We start from the raw sequence: 22,232 nt of genomic DNA on the forward strand, positions 1-22,232 counted from the left end.
ATTCTGGGCTCCAGGGTGCCCAGCGTGGCCCTCTGGCGTCGATCAGAGCGTCCACTTCCCTGGACAGCACGCGTGGGTTTCCGTGACGCAGAAACAACTCCGTGAGCGGCAGTAGGCTGCACAACACACGCAGCCCCAGTGCCGTGCTTCCTCCCGGAACCGGTTCCCAGCGCGGCGCCGGGACCACCAGGAGCCCCCGGGCTGGGCCTGGCGGGCCGGCGTTCGCTCTTGTGAGCCGCTTCCCATGGAGGACCCCGGAAATACCTGTCCTTGGAGACGCCGGATTTAAAATAAATCTAAAGGCGCTGGATGTCCCCTCAGCACCTCGCCCGCGTCGGTCACCGCGGGCCAGGGCGGCGCGCAGGTTGAGATCCGCGTCAGGCCGTAGAGTAGACACCTAAGGAGAGGTCCCCGCGTCGTCGCCTTGGCCTCACCGCGCATGCGTCAGGCACCCGGAGGTCGGCTGGGGGTGTGGCGCCCTATGACCTATTCGCCGCTGAACTGGATGTTGCAGTGGCTGGTGGCGGCGGCCGGCAGCAGGGCGGTGGCCGTGCCGCTCGCCGTGCTGCAGGGATGTGGCGGTGGCCCACGAAGCGGCAGGACGGCTGGGGCAGGCGTGAGGGCCCTCGGAACCGCCCAGCAGGTGAGCGGGGAGGCGTTGCCCTCCGGTTCTGGGCGGCAGGGGCGGTGGCTGCGCTCGACGCGCGGTGACGCCATCCGGCTGCGCCGGCCGGCGCGGGGACCGGGTGTGGGAACCGGGACACCGAGTAGCGGGGGCGTGGCGGCGGCTACCACATCCCCCGGCCAGCGCGGGGGAGCGGGGTGCGGGAACCCGGGCACCGAGAGGCGGAGGCGCGGCGGCGGCGACCACACCCCCGGCCGGCTGGCCCCGGGGCTCCAGCCCATCCCCGCGGCTGAGCAGGCTGACGCTCGCCCGAACCGGTCTCCGTCTGTCCTCCGAGCCCCCGCCCTTTTCTTCGAAAGTTCCCGCTGCCTCTCAGCGCCCTGCCCACTGCCCGCGCGTCCTCATTCCGCTCTCCCAAGAGCCGCGTGCAGCGAACTGCGTTCAGGCCTCGCTCCGCTGCAAACCTACCGTGTCTCCTCGGGCGCCCGCTCCGACCGCGAGGTGGTTTCCTCCTGGGCTCAGCGGTGATATGACTTCTGCACTATCTCGCAGGGTTGCTCTCCGTTATGATGACGGACGTAAAAGAGTTTTGTCAAGTGTTACGTGGTTTTTATTCGAACAGCATTCGTCGAGTCCAGTTCTGCCACTCTAATCATAACTAACATTTTTTGAGGGCTTCCGTGCTAAGGGCTTTACGGGGACTGTCTCCTTTAAGTCTTATTATACCCGTCCTTTAGGTAGGAGCTGCTCTAACTCTGTTTTATAGGCCAGGAAACGTAAGGCCACAACTGGTCAGCATCTTCGCTTTTAGATACTCCTGTATTGTACGCCTTCCCGTGGGTTAGATACTCTGAAATACACCACATTTTAAGGTTTGTTTTTGTACATCCCAGGGAGCAGTGATCACATTGAATTCTTTTCTGAGAGACTAATGTGGAGACTCCGGATTTTGATCGGAGAAAGTTATCTTGGTTTTCAGACTATTGAAAGACAGAGAAGGGTTCCATGGGTTCATTTTCTGTCCTGTCTTCAGGAGTGAACTTTTCCCTCTCATCTGTTCATTTCGGAGCTGGTGCACGTCAATTTCAGGTTGTTTCCGCAATATCGGTGAAAGCAGAGCCTTTCACCTGTGGCCACGTGGCACTCAGCATTGCAGGGGGTTGTTCTAGTTGTTAACCGGGTGGAAGGCAGTAATTGACGGGGTGCAGCACAGGTGTGTCATGAATTCCATGGACCTCAGTGGCTTTAGTTATGAAGGGAGGAAGTTGCATGATCTTTGGGTTCCTTCCCAGGCTGAGCTGTTCTGTTCATCTGTGGAGTCTGCTAGCCAGGGCATGTCACAGGGAACAGGACAGGCAAGGGCTTTGCCCCATGAGCTGCTCTCCTTTGAGGGCTTGGTGACTTGTAGGCTGAGGGGGGCATGTGAAGGCTGGAGATGAAGTAGCAGACTGCCTTATAGTTAAAAGATGTGCCCTTTTAACTATAGTCAGCACTCCTCAAGGGGAAGCTTATGTTCTGGAAGTTTCTATGAGTTATTTTTTCATTCACTGAGCTTCCTACATTGTTCCTGCCACACAAGACAATAAATGTGTCGGTAGCATGTTAGGCGGTTATATGAGGTATGAAGGAAGAGGAAGCAGAACAAAGGAAGTAGGAAACGAAGAGAAGGGGTGGAGGAGGGTAAATGTCACGTTATCTTAGGCGGGGTAATCGACTTCTGAAGGAAGTGAGGATTGAGCTGCGGGCAGATTCACAGGCGCCTGGTGGGGTTGCACCTGTGTGCCAGGGTCACCTGATTTGTGATCTTACAAAGAAAGGGCCGTGGTATTTTGCTTGTTAAAGGGAGACTGTGGTATGCACAGCTTCACGTGTTGGCTTTGCATATCCAAACACCAAGAATGGATGGTAGACCCCTGTCTTTGAGAGCTGCATGTGACCTAATGTGGTCCCCTAACCAAATCAGAAAAAGACTAAATTATAAATTAAAATAAAGGAATTGGATATTTTCTCAAGTTTTGGAGGCCTGAAGATCATACTTTGTCCTTCTAGGGCTGGAGGCCGCCTGACAGTGAGACTGGGCACCAGAATCCTTGTCACACACCTCCAGCGCCCAGTGACCTTACCTCAGGCGCTCACCAGCGTCTCTGAACTTCTGCGTTCCCACCCCGCAGGGGGATGGCAGCACCTGCTTCCTCAGGGTGGGCACTGAAGAGCGGAGGAGGTGACCGAAGCACCTGACACCCAACCAGGGCCCAGGACCACCACCTTCTCTGCCCCTTTACCTAGACTTCCCCTCACAGTGACAGCCTTTGTGACATCAGGTTCTGGTCCCCTTGTGCGCGGTGACTTGCGACGGTGGGGAGGTGGCATTCACGGCGCAGAGGCTCCAGGAGCCTCATCACTGTTAACCGCCATGTCTCCTTCCTGAGCCTCCCTGTTTGGAGTTTTCCTTGATTTTAGTATCTTTCTCATAGCTTACCTTACTTTTTAGTGCTCTGTGGCCTTTGATAGGGATGTGTGAGTAATTTGGCTTACGAGCAAATTAATAATCACTAGGGAATGAGTTTGCTTTGGGGAATAGCCTGCCTCACCATGAAAGATGGCACGACTGAAATAACGCAAGTGTCGTCACCTGTGGATCCAGTTTCATTGTAAAAAAATATTGGGAACAACCCAAATCTTTGGTTAGGTTGGGGTTTTTTGAATACAGTTAGTAGTAGGTTAGTGAGTGTGCTTAGAGCTTGTTTTTTAGTATGGTGGCTTTTATTGTGCTCGTTTTTGCTGTAATGGCTTTTGACCTGTGATAGTGAAAAACCGAAATTGTCTCTAGTTCTGTCCTTAATTGATGTTAAGTATTGTTAGCAGCTTATGGTAAAAACTGTTGTTTTCCTCTTTGAGAACTATAGAAAATACAACGTCTAGGAAAAACATTTGCTTTCTTGACAAAAATACTGACCTGTGGCTGATCAAAGATAAATCATAATACTCTTTGCTTTTTAAAGTTCATATGATTTTAATGTTAGAATAATGTTTGTTTTTGAGGCTGTAAAAATTTCAGTGACTAAAATTGCCTCAGGCAGGAAGTGATTAGTTTTGTTTTGTTTTTTGACAGCTGTAGCTATAAAAATTCTTCATGGGGCTTCTCTGGTGGTGCAGTGGTTAAGAATCCGCCTGCCAGTGCAGGGGACACCGGTTCGAGCCCTGGTCCTGGAAGATCCCACATGCCGCGGAGGAAGTAACTCTGTGCGCCACAACTACTGAGCCTGTGCTCTAGAGCCCCGTGCTCCACACGAGAGAAGCCACCGCAATGAGGAGCCCGTGCACCGCAACAAAGAATAGCCCCACTCGCTGCAACTAGAGAAAGCCCGAGTGCAGCAACGAAGACCCAACGCAGCCAAAAATTAAAAATAAATAAATTTAAAAAAATTCTTCGTATACCTCTGCATTGCATTTAGTTTCTTCTTCTCCTGTTTGAATCATATTTTTAATGAGATAAAGCAGATAAAGGCCTTAGGTTTATACCCCAGCCCAAATCCTGGTCCCTTTGCGCCTGTAACTGCCGCTGTGAGAAGATGCCCCATCGGATTGCAGAGGAAGCTAATTCTCTTTCCCGTTCCAGTGCCTCCTGGGAATCTGCTTTCAGCAGTTGGCTCTGTGGAAGAGACAGACGTCAGTTTCCCAGTGGCTGTGTTCAAAACCACCCGAAGGTACCTGTCTTTCTCTTACCATCGTTGGCAGCATGAGGTCACAGGAACCGAGGCGAGTGTGGCTTCCTTGGTGTCCAGCATCATTGGGAGTGGGGACAGGGCGCGTGATGGCTCAGGAGGCCCGGACCTCTCGTTTTCTGGCTTCCATATTCAGTCACACTTAGCTCTCCCCATTTCTGGGTTACCTGCCCCACGTCTTTACAGTTTTGATCTATCGGTGTAGGTGGTGAAAGAGAAACTCTTCCAGTAGGAAGTTGCTGCTGGGTGAATCTTTGGCGATGCATGGGAACAAACCTTTCTTTCTGCGCATCTGAGGGCCGAGCTGAGTCTCACGTTTGGAAAGCAGAACAGAGACCTCGTGTAGACTGCAGTTAGTTTGGGGCACGTGTGCCCGCGGGGGTGGGCTGTGGGCTGTGCTCAATGCTTCTCGGGAGACCCTGTGTGCAGTGCAGAGCGGAAGGCAGTTAGGCCGTGGCAGCGCATGCCGGTCTCACCAAGCTGAAGTCAGGAAGAAAACTCGCTTCTCCCTGACTCTTCCTCTCCTGGGTTGACAGTATGGCTGCTTTTGTGAGTGTGGTGTGTGCTCTTAAAGTACCAGAACCTCATCATTTTGTCCCAGTGGGTTTGAGAAGTTCTTTAAGAGGAGTAGAAGAAACACAGACTTAGAAAACCAACAGCTCCAAAACAAAAACAAAAACGAAAACAAAATGGTAAAAGGGACATTTGACAAATCAGATTGTCAAAATTGTACATTTGAGAATTTTCTAATTCTTTAATTAAGTTAAGTAATTAATTTATTTTTGGACACACGTGCAGCATGTGGGATCCTAGTTCCCCGTCCACGGATTGAACCCTTGCCCCTTGCAGTGGAAGCACAGCGTCCTAACCACTGGACCGCCGGGGAATTCCCCACTGGAGGATTTTTTTTTTTTTTTTTTTTTTTTTTTTGCGGTACGTGGGCCTCTCACTGCCGCGGCCTCTCCCGCCGCGGAGCACAGACTCCGGACGCGCAGGCTCAGCGGCCATGGCCCACGGGCCCAGCCGCTCCGTGGCACGCGGGATCCTCCCAGACCGGGGCATGATCCCGTGTCCCCTGCATCGCCAGGCGGACCCTCAACCACTGCGCCACCAGGGAAGTCCAGGATTTTTTTTTTTAAAGCGTTCATTGATTTTGAGTTAGTCTGGGGAGGTGAGCGGCCAGTGGCCTGTGCGTGGGTGGGCCTGGTATTTCCTTCCCCTCACTCGTTTGTTGACATGGCCTCCCTCCCTCCCTTTGTCTTTGGGGCTCAGCACCTCCATAGCTTGTGTGGATCTGAAGCCTCGACAAATCTGCTTGTGAAGTTACAGCGTAGTTTGGTGATGTGGGTGGGTGAAGTGAATATTCAGTGGGTGTGTTTCTCCTGGGAAATGTCTCCTGCTCGGGTAGCCAGGAGCAAGAAGTGGAGCGGGGCCCATGAAAGCTCGTTGGGAGGAGTGCTTACATGATTCGCTACAAACGTCAGACTTCTTTGAAGGCTCGTGTTTTGTCCTTAATGTTTATGCACATCTTCCCTCTATCCTATAATACGTCTGGCTGTTCCTGGGATCATTCTGGCCTTCGGGCTTCCGTGGCTTTGCGTTGGGCTTGCTGCAGTGGGGCCGTGTACGTCGTGGGGCAGCTCGGGCTTTTATCCTAGAACTTGTGTGAATGTTGTGCTCAGGCCCTGCCTCTGCTGTTGTTGGCTGGCTGTGGATGGATTGCCTAGGGGAGAAAGTGATTTTTGTCTCAAGCCTCTGTGTGCCCACCTTTTCTTTACTCAGGGGAATGATTTTTTTTTTTTAAAATATTTATTTGGCTCTTAGTTGCGGCACGCGGGATCATCATCGCCGTGTGCTGGATCTTTCTTAGTTATGGCACTCGGGCTCCTTAGTTGTGGCACGCGAGCTCTTAGTTGTGGCATGTGGGATCTAGTTCCATGACCAGGGATCGAACCCGGGACCCCTGCATTGGGAGTGCGGAGTGTTAGCCACTCGACCACCAGGGAAGTCCCAGCAATCTGCATTTTAAAACAGCATTGTTTTTTTTCCTGGTTACAGATGTAATACATGCTTGCTGCAAAAAAATTGGGGGAAATAAATAAAAGTATAAAGAAAGAAATCACCATCTGCTAACTCAGGCTGGCCTTTTTTTTTGATCCTCCTGGCCAGTCTGAAAGCGGAGCTGCTCACTCTTTTACACCCTCTGTCTGACTGTCCCGTTGCACACTCCGGCAGTGGCGCACCGCGCTGGGGGAAGTGTGAGGGGTCAGCTGGGCAGGGGTCCCGCGGGGCAGGGAGGATGCGCCATGCCTTCGCCTCCATGAACCTGAGAGCTGGCGGGGCCTGGCTGGCTGGGGCTCCGCGTGCTGGCGGAGAAGCCAGGGCGGGCAGTCACCTGGAGTCCTGTTTGCCGTGGTTTCAGCTGTGTTACAGGCGTGTGCAGGAGTCGGGTGGTGGTGAGGTTCCATACTCAGGGTCGTGTCCTCGCCGTGCAATCCTCAGTCTTCCCGTTGTTTCCAGGAGGAGCTGTGGTGTTTCCAGTGGTTATGGTGGTGTTGACAGCGGGCCATGTCTGCAGCTCCCCAGACGGCTTGTGCCTTCTGGGCAGCGGGCTGTTTAGGCGACAGCAGCTAGCAGGCCTTGGCGCTGCACTTTCATTCTCGTCAGCACTGTTTTCTTGTGGTGCCTGCTGTCCGACCAGGGATTGAACCTGGAAAGCCCAGAATCCTAATCATTAGGCCACCAGGGAACTTCCCTCCTTTAGGATTTTTTTTTTTTTTTTCTTTTTTGCGGTACGCGGGCCTCTCACTGCTGTGGCCTCTCCCGCTGTGGAGCACAGGCTCTGGACGCGCAGGCTCAGCGGCCATGGCTCACGGGCCCAGCCGCGCCACGGCATGTGGGATCTTCCCGGACCGGGGCACGAACCCGCGTCCCCTGCATCGGCAGGCGGACTCTCAACCACTGCACCACCAGGGAAGCCCTCCTTTGGGATTTTTAAAGCCAGTTTGGGGGCTTAGTGCTCAGATGTACCACATTTTAATCCCTCTTCTTGCATTGGTTCCTGTTTATTAAAATAATCCCGGGCTAAAATTGTCCATGTTAGTAGGAAACAAAACCAAGACCTGTCCTGCGGAGTGTGAGCTGCCCTCGGAGAGAGGCGCAGCCCGTGTGTGTGAGGCTCGTCTGAGGAAGAGGCCCAGGGTTGCTATGCCATGTCCTGCCTGGGACCTCAGCTCTTCTGACTGCTCGTCTCTTTTCTAGGTGGACCGGCTGGAGGTCGTGAACAAACAGTGTTATTACTGCCCCTGGGACATCGTCTGAGGTGAGGGCTGGGTTCAAGGCCGGTGTCCTAGACGTAGGTTTTGGTTTTAGTGTAAGGTGTAGTTTTCTGGGAATTCCCTCGTGGTCCAGTGGTTAGGACTCTGAGCTCTCACTGCCAAGGGCGCAGGTTCAATCCCTGGTCGGGGAACTAAGATCCCGCAAGCCTCGTGGCCAAAAAAAGGTATAGTTTTCTGTTTTTTTTAGAGAAATGCCTTCCCCGGTTTCACTTTCCAGCACCCACTTGTGCTCGTTTGTTTTGGTGACACGACAGGAACAGTCTTCCAAGTAGCGCAGGACCCTCATAAAGCTATAACTGCTTCAGTTTTGCCGAGTAACACGTGCCAGCTGCCAGCTGAGATCTGGAAGGGGGAAGAATAACATGACGGAGGGAGGCGACGTCAGCTGTCGATGGGCATTTATACTTCGACCTCAGACCTAAGCCTGTGGTTTGGGGCCAGGACAGGTGGCCTGTCAGAGCTGCTCCGGGCTTTGCTGGGAGAGGCGCTGGGGAGGGGCGGCGGCTGTGGGGGGCACACCCTACAGTGCCTGGCGCCTTGGTCTCTGCAGAAGTTTGTGTGGTTCAACATCGGCAGCGTGCACACCTTCGAGCGCAACCTGGAGACCGCCCACTGGGAGCTGGGCATCGAGCTCGCGGAGCAGACGGCCGTGGTCTACACCACCGAGAGCGATGGGTGAGTGGGTGCAGCTGGGCCCGGTACTGGCCACGCAGCACTTCCTGCTGTACCCGCTCAGGCGTGTTACAGGCGTTCTCCGATAGTCACGGTGTCTGTGGTGGAAGATAAATTTGTTGGCTCTGTTTTTATTGAGGAAAGAATTGATCGGGGAAATGTTTAGCTAGGCAGCCTGAGGACTGTGCAGTGGGCCGGGAAGGGCTCAGCTGCGGGGAGGCTGTGCTGGGCCTGGAGGGGTTCTGAGGGAGGGGCCGCAGCTGCCCTGCCTGCCCCACAGGTGAAATCGAGCAGGTAGGTGTGCGTGGATGGGAGAAGCTGCAAATACAGGTTGGCACATTAAAAAACAAACTGTTGCGGCTTCCCTGGTGGCGCAGTGGTTGAGAGTCCGCCTGCCGATGCAGGGGACACGGGTTTGTGCCCCGGTCTGGGAAGATCCCACATGCCGTGGAGCCGCTGGGCCCGTGAGCCATGGCCGCTGAGCCTGCGCGTCTGGAGCCTGTGCTCCGGCGGGAGAGGTCGCAACAGTGAGGGGCCCGCGTACCGCAAAAAACACACACAAAAAACTGTTCCCTTTTGTGTAGCAAAACCAAGTTCTGGAGCCGTCCACTGTTCATGGCCTGGAGGCAGTGTTTCTGGCTTGTCTCTCAAGGGAACGTGACAGATGGTTTTCTTGGACTTTCTAGGTCTTTCTTGCGAAGGCTGGTGCCCACCTTTCTCCTGATCGGAAGCCTCCTCTATGTCGCGAGGAGGGGCCCGATGGGGGCTGGGCGTGGCAGGAGAGGAGGGGGCCTCTTTACCGTTGGCGAGACCACAGCCAAGATCATGAAGAACAACGTCGGCGTGCGCTTTGCAGACGTGGCTGGTTGCGAAGAAGCCAAGTTGGAGATCATGGAGTTTGTGAATTTCCTGAAGAATCCCAAGCAGTATCAGGACCTCGGGGCCAAAATTCCAAAGGTACTGATTGGAGAAAACACGATGCTCTGAGCTTCGCCCTGGTTCATTGTGGACGGAGCTGGGACAGCGTAGCCTTTGGTAATGACACTGTGTCTTATTAATCACAGTGGGGGGGCTTCCCTGGTGGCGCAGTGGTTGAGAGTCCGCCTGCCGATGCAGGGGACACGGGTTCGTGCCCCGGTCTGGGAAGATCCCACATGCCGCGGAGCGGCTGGGCCCGTGAACCATGGCCGCTGAGCCTGCGCGTCTGGAGCCTGTGCTCCGCAATGGGAGAGGCCACAGCAGTGAGAGGCCCGCATATCGCAAAAAAAATAAATAAATAAAATAAATAAATAAATAATCACAGTGGGGAGTGGAAACCGCATTTGCAGAGTAGTAAAGTGAAAATCCTCTTATCTGATCAGCTGTTTTAAACTATAAAACCGGAATCATAGGGACAGTGCACGCCCGCCTGGAGTGTGTTTATTTCACCTTCAAGTGCAAACATACGTCTTTGTTGGTGTGGTGTCTCGTTTAGAGCACAGGCCTTCCTTTGAGTTTGGCCCCAGTGATCAAATTCTCTGTTAAATATCTTGCACAAAGCACTTAACGTCTATAGTTTTGTTTCTTTAAAATGAACTGAGAACGTAGAAGCAATCTGAGTGCAGGATCCTATATTTTTATGACTTTTTCTTACTCTTTCAGTTTTCTGTTCATTCAATTTGACAGCATTTTTCTTTAACAGTTTGCTGTTATTACTTTATTATCTAAAGCCTTCAACTTTGTTTTTGAAAAAACAACTTTCTTTACCATTACTTATTATCAAAGTATATAATTAAAATAAGTACATGGAATTCCCTGGCGGTCTAGTGGTTAGGACTTGGGGCTTACCTTGCCATGGCCCGGGTTCAATCCCTGGTTGGGAAACTAAGATTCTGCAAGGAGTGTAGTGACAGGTGTGCGGTGTGGATGCAGGTTGGGGTGCTGTGCAGAGGATGTGGAGCTACGGTGATTCTGGCCACTCCGTCTACTTGCGGGTGCCTCTGGGCATCGACCTTTTTTTTTTTTTTTTTTTTTTTTTGGCATCGACCTTTTGAGGGCCCGGCTGAAGCTGTGAGTCCTTTTCCCAGAAAGGTTTGCGTCTCACACAGAATAGATTCACAGACCCCTCGAGGTGTCCCTGGGCCCTGGACCAGGCTCCGAGCTCTCGGGTGGCTGGAGCTCACCGCACTGACCTTCCTGGTGGCCCCATGCTTCCCCCAGCGTGCCCTGAACAACAGGAGAGCATGACTGACCGCTGGGGCTTTGTGGGCAGGAGGTCTGTGCTTCTGTCTGACCACCTGGTGAGAGCTGGCTGGAAAGCCGGGTGTGCGGGGCACAGAAGGCGCCCTGCCTTGAGGAGACCCTCTGCGAATCCGCATCCACGTTCACGGGGACGTGGGGCCCTGACGCCTTGTGGTTTTGAGTTTTGTGGCTCCCTCCTCCCTCCCTTTATGTATTTTAGTTTTGTCCTTAAAGACTTAAAAAAACAACCTTAGAGTCTCCTTTGAAATAAGTAGATATTAACCCACACCCTCGACTAGAAATGGAGCAATAGGAGCCCCGTTTAAATCTCTCCTCGTTTTTCACGTGTAATGGGAACCCCGAAAGGAGCACTGAGGTGTGTTTCTGGGGCGTGAATTATGAATTTCAACCTTAAGTAAGCGTAGAAAAAGGCAGGTTGTCGATCAGGAAGCACAGGTGCCAGTGACCACACACAGGTGCTGCCTTCACAGCTGCCGGTGGACGAGCTGGACAGAATCACGTGACCAGGTCTGGGGAGTGGGCTCTTGTTCGTCCTGGTGTGAGTTGGTGTGTTTCGTAGGGCAGTTTGGCAAAGACCGTTAAACATCAGACCGTGAGATCCAGCGAGCCCTGCCCTGGGAGCGTTGCCTGAAGAGATAACCTGCTCGGCTGGACTGGGGGTGTGGGGGGCTTTCCCACATCTGCAGCGTTTGAACGTTTCATGGTGAACGTGCGTTCATTTTACAAGCAGGAAGTATCACACCGAAAGCAAACCTTAGCCGACCTGCGTGGAGCAGGCCTAGAAAACGCCTGTTCAGTAGAACGTGACTGTCTCCTTGGCTCCGTCTGTGCCCTTTCAGAACCAGGCATTGCCTTTCTGTTTCAGGGAGCCATGCTCACTGGTCCTCCTGGTACCGGCAAAACGCTTCTCGCCAAGGCAACTGCAGGGGAGGCCAGTGTGCCCTTCATCACCGTGAACGGGTCCGAGTTCCTGGAAATGTTTGTCGGCGTCGGTCCAGCTCGGGTAGGTTGATGCGCCCTTGTCCTTGCCCTGGGCTTCGTGTGGGACCCTGGCAACAGGCGCAGAGCACAGATGTGCAGGGGGACCCGGGCGGGCAGGCAGAGCGGCTGAGATGAGAGTCGAGTGCCAGAGGCGAGGGCTTAGCTTGGTGAGCTCTTTAGTCCTGTGTTGGTACCAGTGGCAAAGCAGACCCTGCGTGGACTCCTGTTTCACGTCCGTGACGTGTATGCAATGGCCCGAAGAAATGCTCCCTGTGTCTTGTTCATTGAGGAGATTGACGCGATGGGCAGGAATTGCGGCCGTGGGCGCTTTGGGGGCCAGAGTGAGCAGGAGAACCCCTGAACCAGCTGCTCGTGGAGCTAGACGGTGAGCGGCTGCACGACCGTCCCCCAGGCCTTCCTCTGTGCGGGGCCTCCCCGGGCGAGAACCCCTGCTTGCTGTGATTTGAGGAAGGCTGTTTTTGGCACACACAGTGGAGGGAGCTGCCCTCAGAGCTCAGCGCAGGACGGGGCCGATACCCAGGCTCCTTCCGCGTTGGCCTCTGGCCCGGGCCGCCTCCTGCCCAGAGCCCCTCTCCGCTCTCCCCACTGGGGACCACTGCTCGGGGAGGTCCCAGCTCCGCGTGACAGCCCGGCAGCCCTGCCGAAGCTTCGCGGGAAGCGTCTAGGCGTTCTTACTAGTTTCCAAATTTGGAGAAGCTTTTGTTGGACCTTTGGCAGGTCTTGTCCTCGCTTTGGCTTTGGAGCTGTGTTGGGGTCCCCGATATGACCCCGGGTTTGGTGATTCACCGGGAGGACTCCATGTTTAGTTGGATTCAGGACCACGGTTGAGTGGGGAGCAGGTGCCTGGTGGCCAGGGAAGCTGGTCACAGCCTCTGGAGCCCTGGAGTCGCAGGATGCAGCTACTTCCGTGGCAGCGGGCTGGGTGACACTCGGGAGTGGGGTTTCCCCTGGGGGCTGGTCACGTGGCAGCCTCTGCCCAGCACGTGCTACGATCCCAGCCTCCCAGGAGGAAGGCAGGTGCTTCGCAGAAACCACACGTCTGCACGCACAGTTGAGGCGCAGGGAGCCCCTCTTATCAGGGAGCGGTCCTGAATCCCAGGTCCCAGAGGTGGCCGAGGGCCCCTGTGAGCAGGCCTTTCAGCAGATGAGTGCTGGGTGAGCTCAGGCCCTCGCCGCTCCGCCTGCCTTCCAGTCAGGCTCCCTGAGCCCAGCAAGCCGTCCAGGGCCTGGGTGGAGGGAGGTCTCTGCAGCGGCCCAGGGCTCCGACGGTGGAGGCTCTGCCCGGCCCCTGCAGCTCGCCGCGGGGTGTCAGAGGCTGGCCATGATAGACCAGTAATGAATTAGGATGGGCGTCCATGGCCTGAGGAACGTCTGGTCACCCACCAGTGCACGTGCGCCTCAGCACTGGGGGCCGCGGGGACCAGAGCCACTGGTTGCTTCCTGAGACGGGTCAGAGCTAGCCCTGGGCGTGAGTGTCCGCCCCACACTGAGCGGCCTGTGCAGTGGGCTGCGGGCCCGCAGGAGAAGCAGGCCCAGCGTGGGGCTTCTGGGGTGGGTGGCAGGGGTCCCGGGAAGACGGGGCCAGCTGCGCAGGGGAGGAGCCCTGGGAAGAGGAGAGACTCCTGCTGCCTGGGCCCCCTCCTTGGGCTCACCTGCTTCTCTCATGTCCAGGGTTCAGCTCTACCACGAGCGTCATGGTGCTGGCGGGCACCAACTGCCCCGACATCCTTGACCTGGCCCTGACGCGGCCCGGCCGGTTTGACCGTCAGATTTACATTGGTGAGTGTGCTGGTTGCCTGGGTGCTGAGGCTTGGCTTTTCCTTCCTTTGGGTTGAAAGTTGAGTTAGATCTTCAGCTGTGTATTTGGAGGAGATTTTGATCGGGGTCCTAAAGCCGTTAATACAGTGTTGTGAAAATGGTGGAGGTGCGTGGGTGCCCCCCACTTTGGGAAGAACAGGTGTACTTGGGGCTGGGGGAAGGTCACTGCAGTCCATGCAGGTGGGAGCGAGGTGACAGACTTGGATCCTTCAGCTTTTACTTTTTGTGCGCCGTTAGTGAGAGCAGCATTCACCCTGGCCCTTTCCACCGGTCAGGAGGTCCTGGGAATTTAGGACTTGAGTCCTGCACGGACACCCTGCTGCCAGGGCAGCCAGAGTTTTGCTTGTGGTTGGGTCCCTGTCCTGGGATGGATTTACGTGGGCCAGAGGCTCCACGGTCAGGAAGTTCTTTGATGCGTTGAAGAGTTGAACGTACGTGACCTGTGGGTCGTTCCTGCCGCGGGGAGCTCCCCGACCCGGGTCGGACAGCCAAGCATGCAGCACAGACACGCAGGGGAGGGCCCTTGCAGTGAAGTGGCTGCGGGTGGCCCCGCCCTGGCCCTCAGTGCCTCTCTCTCTGTTAGGCCCCCCTGACATCAAAGGCAGGTCGTCCATCTTCAGGGTCCACCTGCGTCCACTCAAGTTGGACGAGAGCCTCAGTGAGGACGCCCTGGCGAGGAAGCTTGTGGCCCTCACTCCAGGCTTCACAGGTGAGTGTGGCCAGGTGGGCCGTGTGGGTCTGGACGTGTCGTCGGTGGGTGGTATCTGGTTGTGCCACTTGGTCCTGGCATGTGCTACCCTTGTCTTTAGAACTTTTGAGTCTGATGGACATATCGGAGGCCTCAGAGATGATTAGCCCTAAGGCTGGCTTGTGCCTGTTTGAACTCCTGCCACCCCGGGAACATAGTGCAGTGACGTCTTGTCCCCTTGGCATGCTGCCCATTGAAGGGGTCATGGTTCAGCACTTCTCAAATTGGATGACAGACCTGAGTGTCCACGTCCAAGAAATTGAATAAACTCCAAGTAGGGATAAACCCAGAGACGTCCACGCTGAGATACAGTGTAATTCATGTTGGTCAGAGATAACGAGAGACTGTTGAAGCCAACCAGACAGAAGGGACACCTAGTGGGGACGGGTCTTCAGTAAGGTTAACAACCGATTCTTCTTGGAGACCATGAGGCCAGAAGGCTGTGGATCTGGCAAGACTGTTCTTCAATAGGGAAGGAGAAATAAAGGCATTCCTAGATTGTTTTTTAAAGTTGAGGGAACTTACTATATTTAAACCTGCCCTCCAGGAAATGCTGGAGTCCTCTGGGCTGAAATGAAAGGGCGCTGGCCAGTGACTCGAAGCTGTGTGGGGAAATAGCCCTGGGAGAGGCAACTGCATAGGTAAACGTAAAGGCCAGCATCCTGTGTGTTTTCGGTTTGCAGCTCCTCTGTTTTCCCTTTATGATTTAAAGGGCAGGTGCTTAAACCCAAAAAGACATGTCTGTGTTATTGGGCACACGACGTAAAAAAAAAAAAAAGTAACCTGTGAAGGTGGGAAGGGCTGTGTAGGAACAGAACCTTTGTACGTTGTTAAAGCTGGAAAGGGAAAAACTGATTCTAACCTCCCTGTGGAGCTGCCAGGAGACTGAAGAGCCAGCACAGTCTGTGCAGAGCAGAGATGGAAGACACACTTCCCTAATGCAGAACTGACTACGAAGCTCCAGCAGACAGAAGGGGGCTGCTGGCGCAAGGGTGGGCGTCGACCAGTAGAGTAGAACTGGGAGCCTAGATGTGCGCTTGTGCATCTCGGTCAGTTGTTGTTTTTTTAAATTCATTTTATTCATTTATTTTTGGCTGCGTTGGGTCTTCATTGCGTGCGGGCTTTCTCTAGTTGTGGCGAGCGGGGGCTACTCATTTTTTTTTTTTTTTTTCTTTTGCGATACACCGGCCTCTCACTGTTGTGGCCTCTCCTGTGGCGGAGCACAGGCTCCGGACGCGCAGGCTCAGCGGCCATGGCTCCCGGGCCCAGCCGCTCCGCGGCATGTGGGATCCTCCCGGACTGGGGCACGAACCCGTGTCCCCTGCATCGGCAGGCGGACTCTCAACCACTGTGCCACCAGGGAAGTCCTTGGTCAGTTGTTTCTGTCAAGGGTGTGAAGACCATTTGATGGGGAAAGAATAGTTTGTTCAATCAAATGCGCTGGGACGACGGTGTCCACAAGCAAAAGGACGAAACTAGACCTTAGACCACATGCAGCGGTCAAGTCAAAATGGATAAGAGACCTAAACTGTGGAGCTAGAACTATAAAGGTCTTAAAAGAAAATCTTCGTGACCTTGGATCTGGCAATGGTTTCTTAAAGCACAAGCAACAAGTGAGAAAACAAATTAGACTTTTCCAAAATTAAAATCTTTTGTGCGTCAAGGGACATTATTGAGGTGGTGAGAAGACAGCCCACAGAATGGAAGAAACTATTTGGAGATTATGCATCTGGTAGGGGTTTATAATCCAAAATATTTAAAGAACCCGATTTAAATATGGGAAAAGGATTTGAACATTTTTCCAAAGAAGGTCTGCAGGTGGCCAGAAAGCAGACGAGCAGGTGCTCAGCGATGGTAGGAAAACGCACATCAAAACCACAGTGTGGGGCTTCCCTGGTGGCGCAGTGGTTGAGAATCTGCCTGCCAATGCAGGGGACACGGGTTCAAGCCCTGGTCTGGGAAGATCCCACATGCCGCGGAGCAACTAGGCCCGTGAGCCACAATTACTGAACCTGCGCATCTGGAGCCTGTGCTCTGCAACAAGAGAGGCCGCGACAGTAAGAGGCCCGCGCATCGTGATGAAGAGTGGCCCCCACTTGCCGCAACTAGAGAAAGCTCTCACACAGAAACGAAGACCCAACATAGCCATAAATAAAATAAATAAATAATTAAAAAAAAAAAAAAAAAAAAAACCACAGTGTGGTGCCGCCTCACGCCCACCAGGATGGCCGTAAGAGGCAGATGCATGAGTCGCCAGGGCTGTAGGGAGGCGGCCGTGCTCACACGGTGCTGGTGGGGATGTAAGATCGTGTGGCCACGGGGATCCACCTGGCAGTTCTTCCAGAAGTGAAGGACAGTTACCGTATGACCCCGGTTCCACTCCTCGGTATCTAAGAGAATTGAAAACATTTGTTCACACAAAGGCTTTACACAGATGTTCACAGCAGCATAATTCATAATAGCCGAGAGGTAGAGGCCACCCGTGTCCAGCGGTGCGTGACCGGATAGATGTGTGTAGAGTGGGTACAGAGGGCCAGCTGTACTGGCCATGTTATATCAGGGGCTTGAGCGTCCGTGGAGTTTGCTATCTCCTGTGGAAGCCTCGGGGCAACTGTGCATGTGATGGAACCTCATTCAGCTGTGAAAAGGAATGAAATAACCAGTACACGCTACGATAGCGGATGAGCGTGAAAACACTGTGTCGAGTGAAAGAAGCACACAGAAGACCACCTGTCATGTGATTCCATTTATGTGAAACGTCCAGAAGAGGCAAATCCATAGAGATAGAAAGTAGGTTAGTGGTTGGCTGGGCATGTGTACAGGACCTAGCCACATACGTCACATCGGTGACGGAAACGTCTGAAATGAGATCAGCGCAATGGTCGCACATCTTGATAAACTTACCAAAAGTGTTTGAAAGGTACACTTAAAACGGATAGATTTTATGTTCAATAACTCATACCTCAGTAAATTGTTCAACCAAAATACTGGCTGAAAGCAACGGTGACTGACAGAGCAGGTCCCGTTTCCTTCCAGTCCTTGACCTACTTTAGCTCTGGTCCCTCTGCTGGAGATTTTCCTCTTAACAGTCCGCCCTGGGGCACTGATGGGACTGTTTCTCCTTTTCCGGGTCAGGTGCTGATATTTCTAATGTTTGCAACGAAGCGGCCTTGATCGCCACCCGCCACCTGAGTCCTTTTGTCCAGGAGAAGCGCTTGGAGCAGGCGGTTGAGAGGGTCGTCGGAGGCGAGCCGGGCAGTGCTGGGGGGCGGTTTCCAGCTCTGACCCACAGCGGGCCCACCCTGGGGCCCAGCTTCACTTCAGTGAGCTGCAGTGGTGGACAGTTTTCCAGACCAAAATCTGGGACTTGGGATCTGCCAGCAGCTTTTGTGCTCTTACTAGAGCAACATTTATAATTTCAAAGAGGTGTAACCTCCAGGGCGCTGTGTCAGACCCAGGTTCGGGTGCTGCCCGTGGCTGAGAGGCAGGTTTTTTGCGTGCTCCCCTGGGAAGCTTCAGCGTGGGGTAGAGGTCTCCCGAGTGCCCTCCTGGGAACGGAGGTCCGGGAGGTGTCCGTGTGGTCAGCAGCTGTCCTTCATGATCCCGCCCCACAGCTGTGAGAACCAGCCCGTCTCCAGACAGCAGGTTGGCAGGGCTGCTTTGTCTTTGCTTCACGTTTTATTGAAGTGTGGCGTGCACAGACAAGTGTCAGTGACCCAAGGCAGTCGCCACAGCTGCTCGACGCTGTCCTGGCGGCGCCGCTGAGCTGACCAGCCCTGAAGCTGAGCTCACGCGAGTCGTGGTGCCTTCTCTGTGCCCTGTTCCCTGCCTGCAACTGGGTGTAGGCGGCATAGAGAGCGCTCCTGGTCTCCCTGCGTCCGGCCTCACTGCCAGTCAGGTCACGGAGAGTAGCTAACCCCCTTGGCTACAAACGGGCCCCCAAAGGCACCTGCCGCTTGCACGGTGGGGCAGAAGACAGTGTAGCGTCTGGTGTGGAGGGACAGGCGCCCAGCAGGCCTGAGCGGTGTGCGTGGAGCGGACAGGCTGCGGGCCTGTCCTGGGCGGACGGAGGCCCTGAGCAGCCCCCAACACGCCCGCGGTGCAGAATGGGGCCTTGGCACCCACCTCTCAGCTGTCCGTTTGTCCTCTGCCTCTTGCCGTGAACTTGACTTGCAGGTCTCGAGAAGAAGATGCAGGTCCTACAGCCCAGCGAGAAGATGACGGTAGCCTACCGTGAGGCTGGCCACGCGGTGGTGGGCTGGTTCCTGGAGCATGCAGACGCCCTGCTCAAGGTTGGCCCATCCCCCTGCGCATCTGTGGTGTGGTTCAGGGCCCACTCCCCTCCCGGGGGTGCTGTGTGGGCACGGTGCATTCCAGGTGGCGGCCCTCCTCACTCTTTGAGGATGTAATGGTCTAGAATTTGTTACACGATTCCCTGAGGGGTGAGTGGGCAGAGAGGGGGGGTGCTGGTTCCAGGAGGGGTCTGGATGCTGGCCATCTGACACCTGGAGGTTCCACGTTAAACTCACCTCACTCTAAACTTTCCCCTGACGGCACGGCTCCTCCACAGCTTCCTGGGATGGCGGGACAGAGGGGGTTTCTGTGTTCATCCTTGGGGTGACCTGTCAGCGCTGGGGCCCAGGGCTTCCTCTCCTCCTTCGGGATACCCGGGGACCCTGGGGGTGACAGAGCGCGCCTGCCGTATCTGGCAGGTGTCCATCATCCCCCGGGGCAAGGGGCTCGGGTATGCCCAGTGCCTGCCCAGGGAGCAGTACCTGTACACGCGGGAGCAGCTCTTCGACCACACGTGCGCCATGCTGGGTGGCCGGGTGGCCGAGCAGCTGTTCTTGCACATCACCATGGGGGCCCAGGACGACCTGAGGAAGGTCGCCCAGAGTGCCTACGCCCAGGTAAGGTGGTGTCCGCGGGGGCTGGGAAGGGGGCTCAGGGCACCGTCCGCCAGGCTCACGCCCGCCCCTCGCCTGCCCCAGATTGTGCAGTTCGAGATGAGCGAGAAGCTGGGCCAGGTGTCCTTTGACCTCCCCCGGCCTGGCGAGGTGCTGGTGGAGAAGCCGTACAGCGAGGCCGCGGCCCAGCTCATCGACCAGGAGGCTTGGCGGCTGGTCAGCTCTGCGCACGCGCACACCCTGGACCTGTTGACGCGCTCCCGGGAGCGGGTGGACGAGGCGAGTGGGGCCGGCCCGTCCCCAGGGTCGGGGCGGGGGCTCTGCGGGGCGCCGAGCGGACGGCCTGACATGGTCCGGTGTGCAGGTGGGCAGGCGGCTGCTGGGGAAGGAGGTGCTGGAGCGTGCCGACATGGTGGAGCTGCTTGGGCCCCGACCCTTTGCGGAGAAGACCGCCTACGAGGAGCTCGTGGAGGGCACCGGTGGCCTGGAGGACACGTCCCTTCCCCAGGGGCTGAAGGGCTGGTGCTGGGGGCTGGAGGAGGGCGGCACGGAGTGCCCCCTGCAGGAGAGCCCAGCCTAGCGCCCCTGCCTGGAGAGCAGCCTCCGGAATCTCCAGAGAGCAAATTAAAACGCGTGATAATCACAAATGGGTGTTTTCAGGTCAGGGTCCTCTGAGCCCATGGGGATTCCAGCTCCCAGCACGTGCCCTTCCACCGAGGCGGGGGCTGGGACCCTGTTCCCGAGTCAGTGGAGGGCAGTGGCCGAAACTCACCTGCCCCCTGGGGGCCTGCGTGTAGGACCTCCCGGGCCTCCCCCAAGGTGGCTGGTGGGCTCATTTGCCGGGGACAGCTGCCCAGCGCAGGGACATCGGTGCTGGTCACCTCACCTGCCCTGGGGAGAGACGGAGAGGGGGCTTTTGGCCCAGTTCAGAAATCCTCAAGGTCTGGTGAGGTTCAGAATTGAGGAAAGGAGAATACTAGCCAGGCGCCAAGCGCGTAGCTGTTAGGGTGGTGGAAGACCAGTTAGTCCTTATGGAGGGGCCTCGCCACTTCCACAGGCGGGGTGTCTGTGGGGTCTGAGCCTGAGGGGTGCCCCAGCGGAGCCACCCCTGTTCTCAGGGTCGGGGCCTTGCCAACCCTGCGTCTCTGGGAAGCTGTGTTCCTCGTGGCCCGTGTTGTTAGGGTCCAGGACAGGGGGCTCTGGGTTGCTCCACGTGGTAGGACAGCCACCGGGGGCCGTAGCTAAGCTCTAGGGCTGAGCCTTCCATTCCCCGGTTGGTCCTGGAGCGAGACCAGGGCCCAGCCCCCGGGGAGTCGGGGTTAGTGGAAGTGGCCCCGCGGGTCCCCAGAACATGGCCAGGGCATAGGAGTCGTCAGAATTGTGACAGTAGCAGCAGCTGCTGCCTTGCGGTGGGTGATGCGGGCTGACTGCGAGAGCAGGGGCACCGCCCCACATGCCCGCCGCTGCTGTCCCAGCCACGGCCACACGCTGGGCCTCAGGGATGAAATTTTCCAAATCGTTTGGGATGTTTGCCTCAAAAATAGAGTTTCCAACTTGGGACAAACACTTTCAACTTTGTTGCTTGTGAAATGTGTATTGCTGAATTTCTGCCATCTCCGGGGTTCGCCCTGAGATGCAGCCTTGGACACTCAGTCTCCGTGTGTTGAGCTGCTTGGCGTCCTGCAGGGGCCTGTCCTGGGGCTTTTTCTGGTGGAGGTGGGGTGCACTCCTTGACCCCAGGAAGGACCCACGTTGTCCTGAGCCTGTTCCTTGGGAGACTGGGTGCAGCCCCTCCCCGGGTCCAGGGCACGCCCCTGGGGACAGCGCCCCTGCCTGCGTGCCCCGTGCCTGCACCCCCTCCAGTCTCCTCAGCGCCCCCTTCACCTCGCACCCTGTCTGGGCCATCGCCCCACCTGGGCTGAGGCTTGGCCAAGGATCTCGGGTTAGGGAGGCTCAGCCCCGCAGGAGGAACCGCCCGGCACGGGGCACGCGGCCTGCGTCTCATGGTGGTTAAAACGGTCAGAGTTTAGGCTTCATCCTTGGTCTTCTGCTCACAGGCGGACCCTGCCTGGCGGCTGCCTCCCCAGGAACCTGCCCCAGGCTGGGAAGAGCCTCTCGGGAGTACCTCTGCCTCTTCCAGCCTGGGCTTGTGGAGGCAGGGTCTTCGCTTCTTTAACGCCTCGAGAGCCAGGGCGCTTGGCCCTGAAATGTGACCCAAATAAGAGCCCAGGGCGTGTCACAGTGGAACCCCCAGTGGCTTTAGCTGGGGGAGGGCCAGAGCGTGGAGCTCCTGGAGGCCCCTAGAGCAGCCACCCCCGGCCCGCACGCCTGAGCTCCCACGTCAGCTGGAAAGGAAGAGAGTGGTCGGCGAGACTTAGGACAGGGTGCCGTTTTAATCCTGCTGTTTGGAAATGAGATCTGCAGAAGCCGTAGCGAGAAGGATGGGAACTCGGCCCGGGGGAAGACTGGGGGGCGGGGGGGCACGGCTGCCCTCACGGGATCCCTTTTAAGTGAAATTCTTGGTTGTGTCTGGAAGACACCTCCCTGTTGCTGCCCCTCACGTGCCCCTCCTGGCGCATAGGGCGACCCTTTTCCTGGCGGGATGTGCTGTAGCCACGCCCCGTGGGCCCAGCATGTGCCCAGGCCTGTTTTCCTTCCCCAGAAATGTTTCAGTGGAGAAGGGGTCAGGGCAGGTGGCCTTGGGGACTAAAAGCAAGCTTACACGTTTATTTTAAAACTGTTCTTGGACTCACTGTCTGACTGGAAGCCGGTTCCGTCCCTTAGTATGTAAGCAGCGTCCGGAGCAGCCGAGTCTGGCACCCCTGAATTGGGGGCCAGGCGCTGTGCCCAGGTCCCTTCACGTCCCCACGCCCCTCGGGCTGCTGCACGCGTGTGCGTGCCTGTGTGCGTGTGTCTGGTGGGCCGCGGGGACTGTCATTGCAAGGACCGGGGGAGGGCGAACCTCGCCTGCCCCTGCCCTGCTCGGCGGTCTGAGGCAGTCGTGACATATTTGGTGTTCCGAGCTCAGGAGGTGGGTCTGGCTCTCAGGCAGGGATCACGACAAGCAGGGTGTTAGGGTCTGGGGGCTCTGGTGCTGACACTTCCTGGGCGGCAGGAGGGGCGCAGGGTTGGAATCAAGGCGGTTAGGGCAGCAGG

At 56.1% G+C, this 22,232-nt stretch overlaps 1 protein-coding gene across 1 annotated transcript; it reads left to right on the forward strand.

Moving 5' to 3' along the window:
* Positions 1-439: 439 nt before the first annotated feature.
* On the forward strand, positions 440-19,656 carry LOC136140359 (mitochondrial inner membrane m-AAA protease component AFG3L1-like). Its single transcript, XM_065898428.1, is given in 15 exon segments — positions 440-1,126; positions 7,612-7,640; positions 7,642-7,672; positions 8,239-8,363; positions 9,047-9,317; positions 11,467-11,604; positions 11,791-11,935; positions 11,938-11,967; positions 13,275-13,382; positions 14,005-14,130; positions 17,305-17,415; positions 18,346-18,461; positions 18,882-19,079; positions 19,161-19,355; positions 19,441-19,656. Coding segments are annotated over 15 exon segments (2,526 nt in total).
* Positions 19,657-22,232: the final 2,576 nt, after the last annotated feature.

Source organism: Phocoena phocoena, chromosome 20 (assembly GCF_963924675.1).
Source record: "Phocoena phocoena chromosome 20, mPhoPho1.1, whole genome shotgun sequence".
Classification (NCBI taxonomy): Eukaryota; Metazoa; Chordata; class Mammalia; order Artiodactyla; family Phocoenidae; genus Phocoena; species Phocoena phocoena.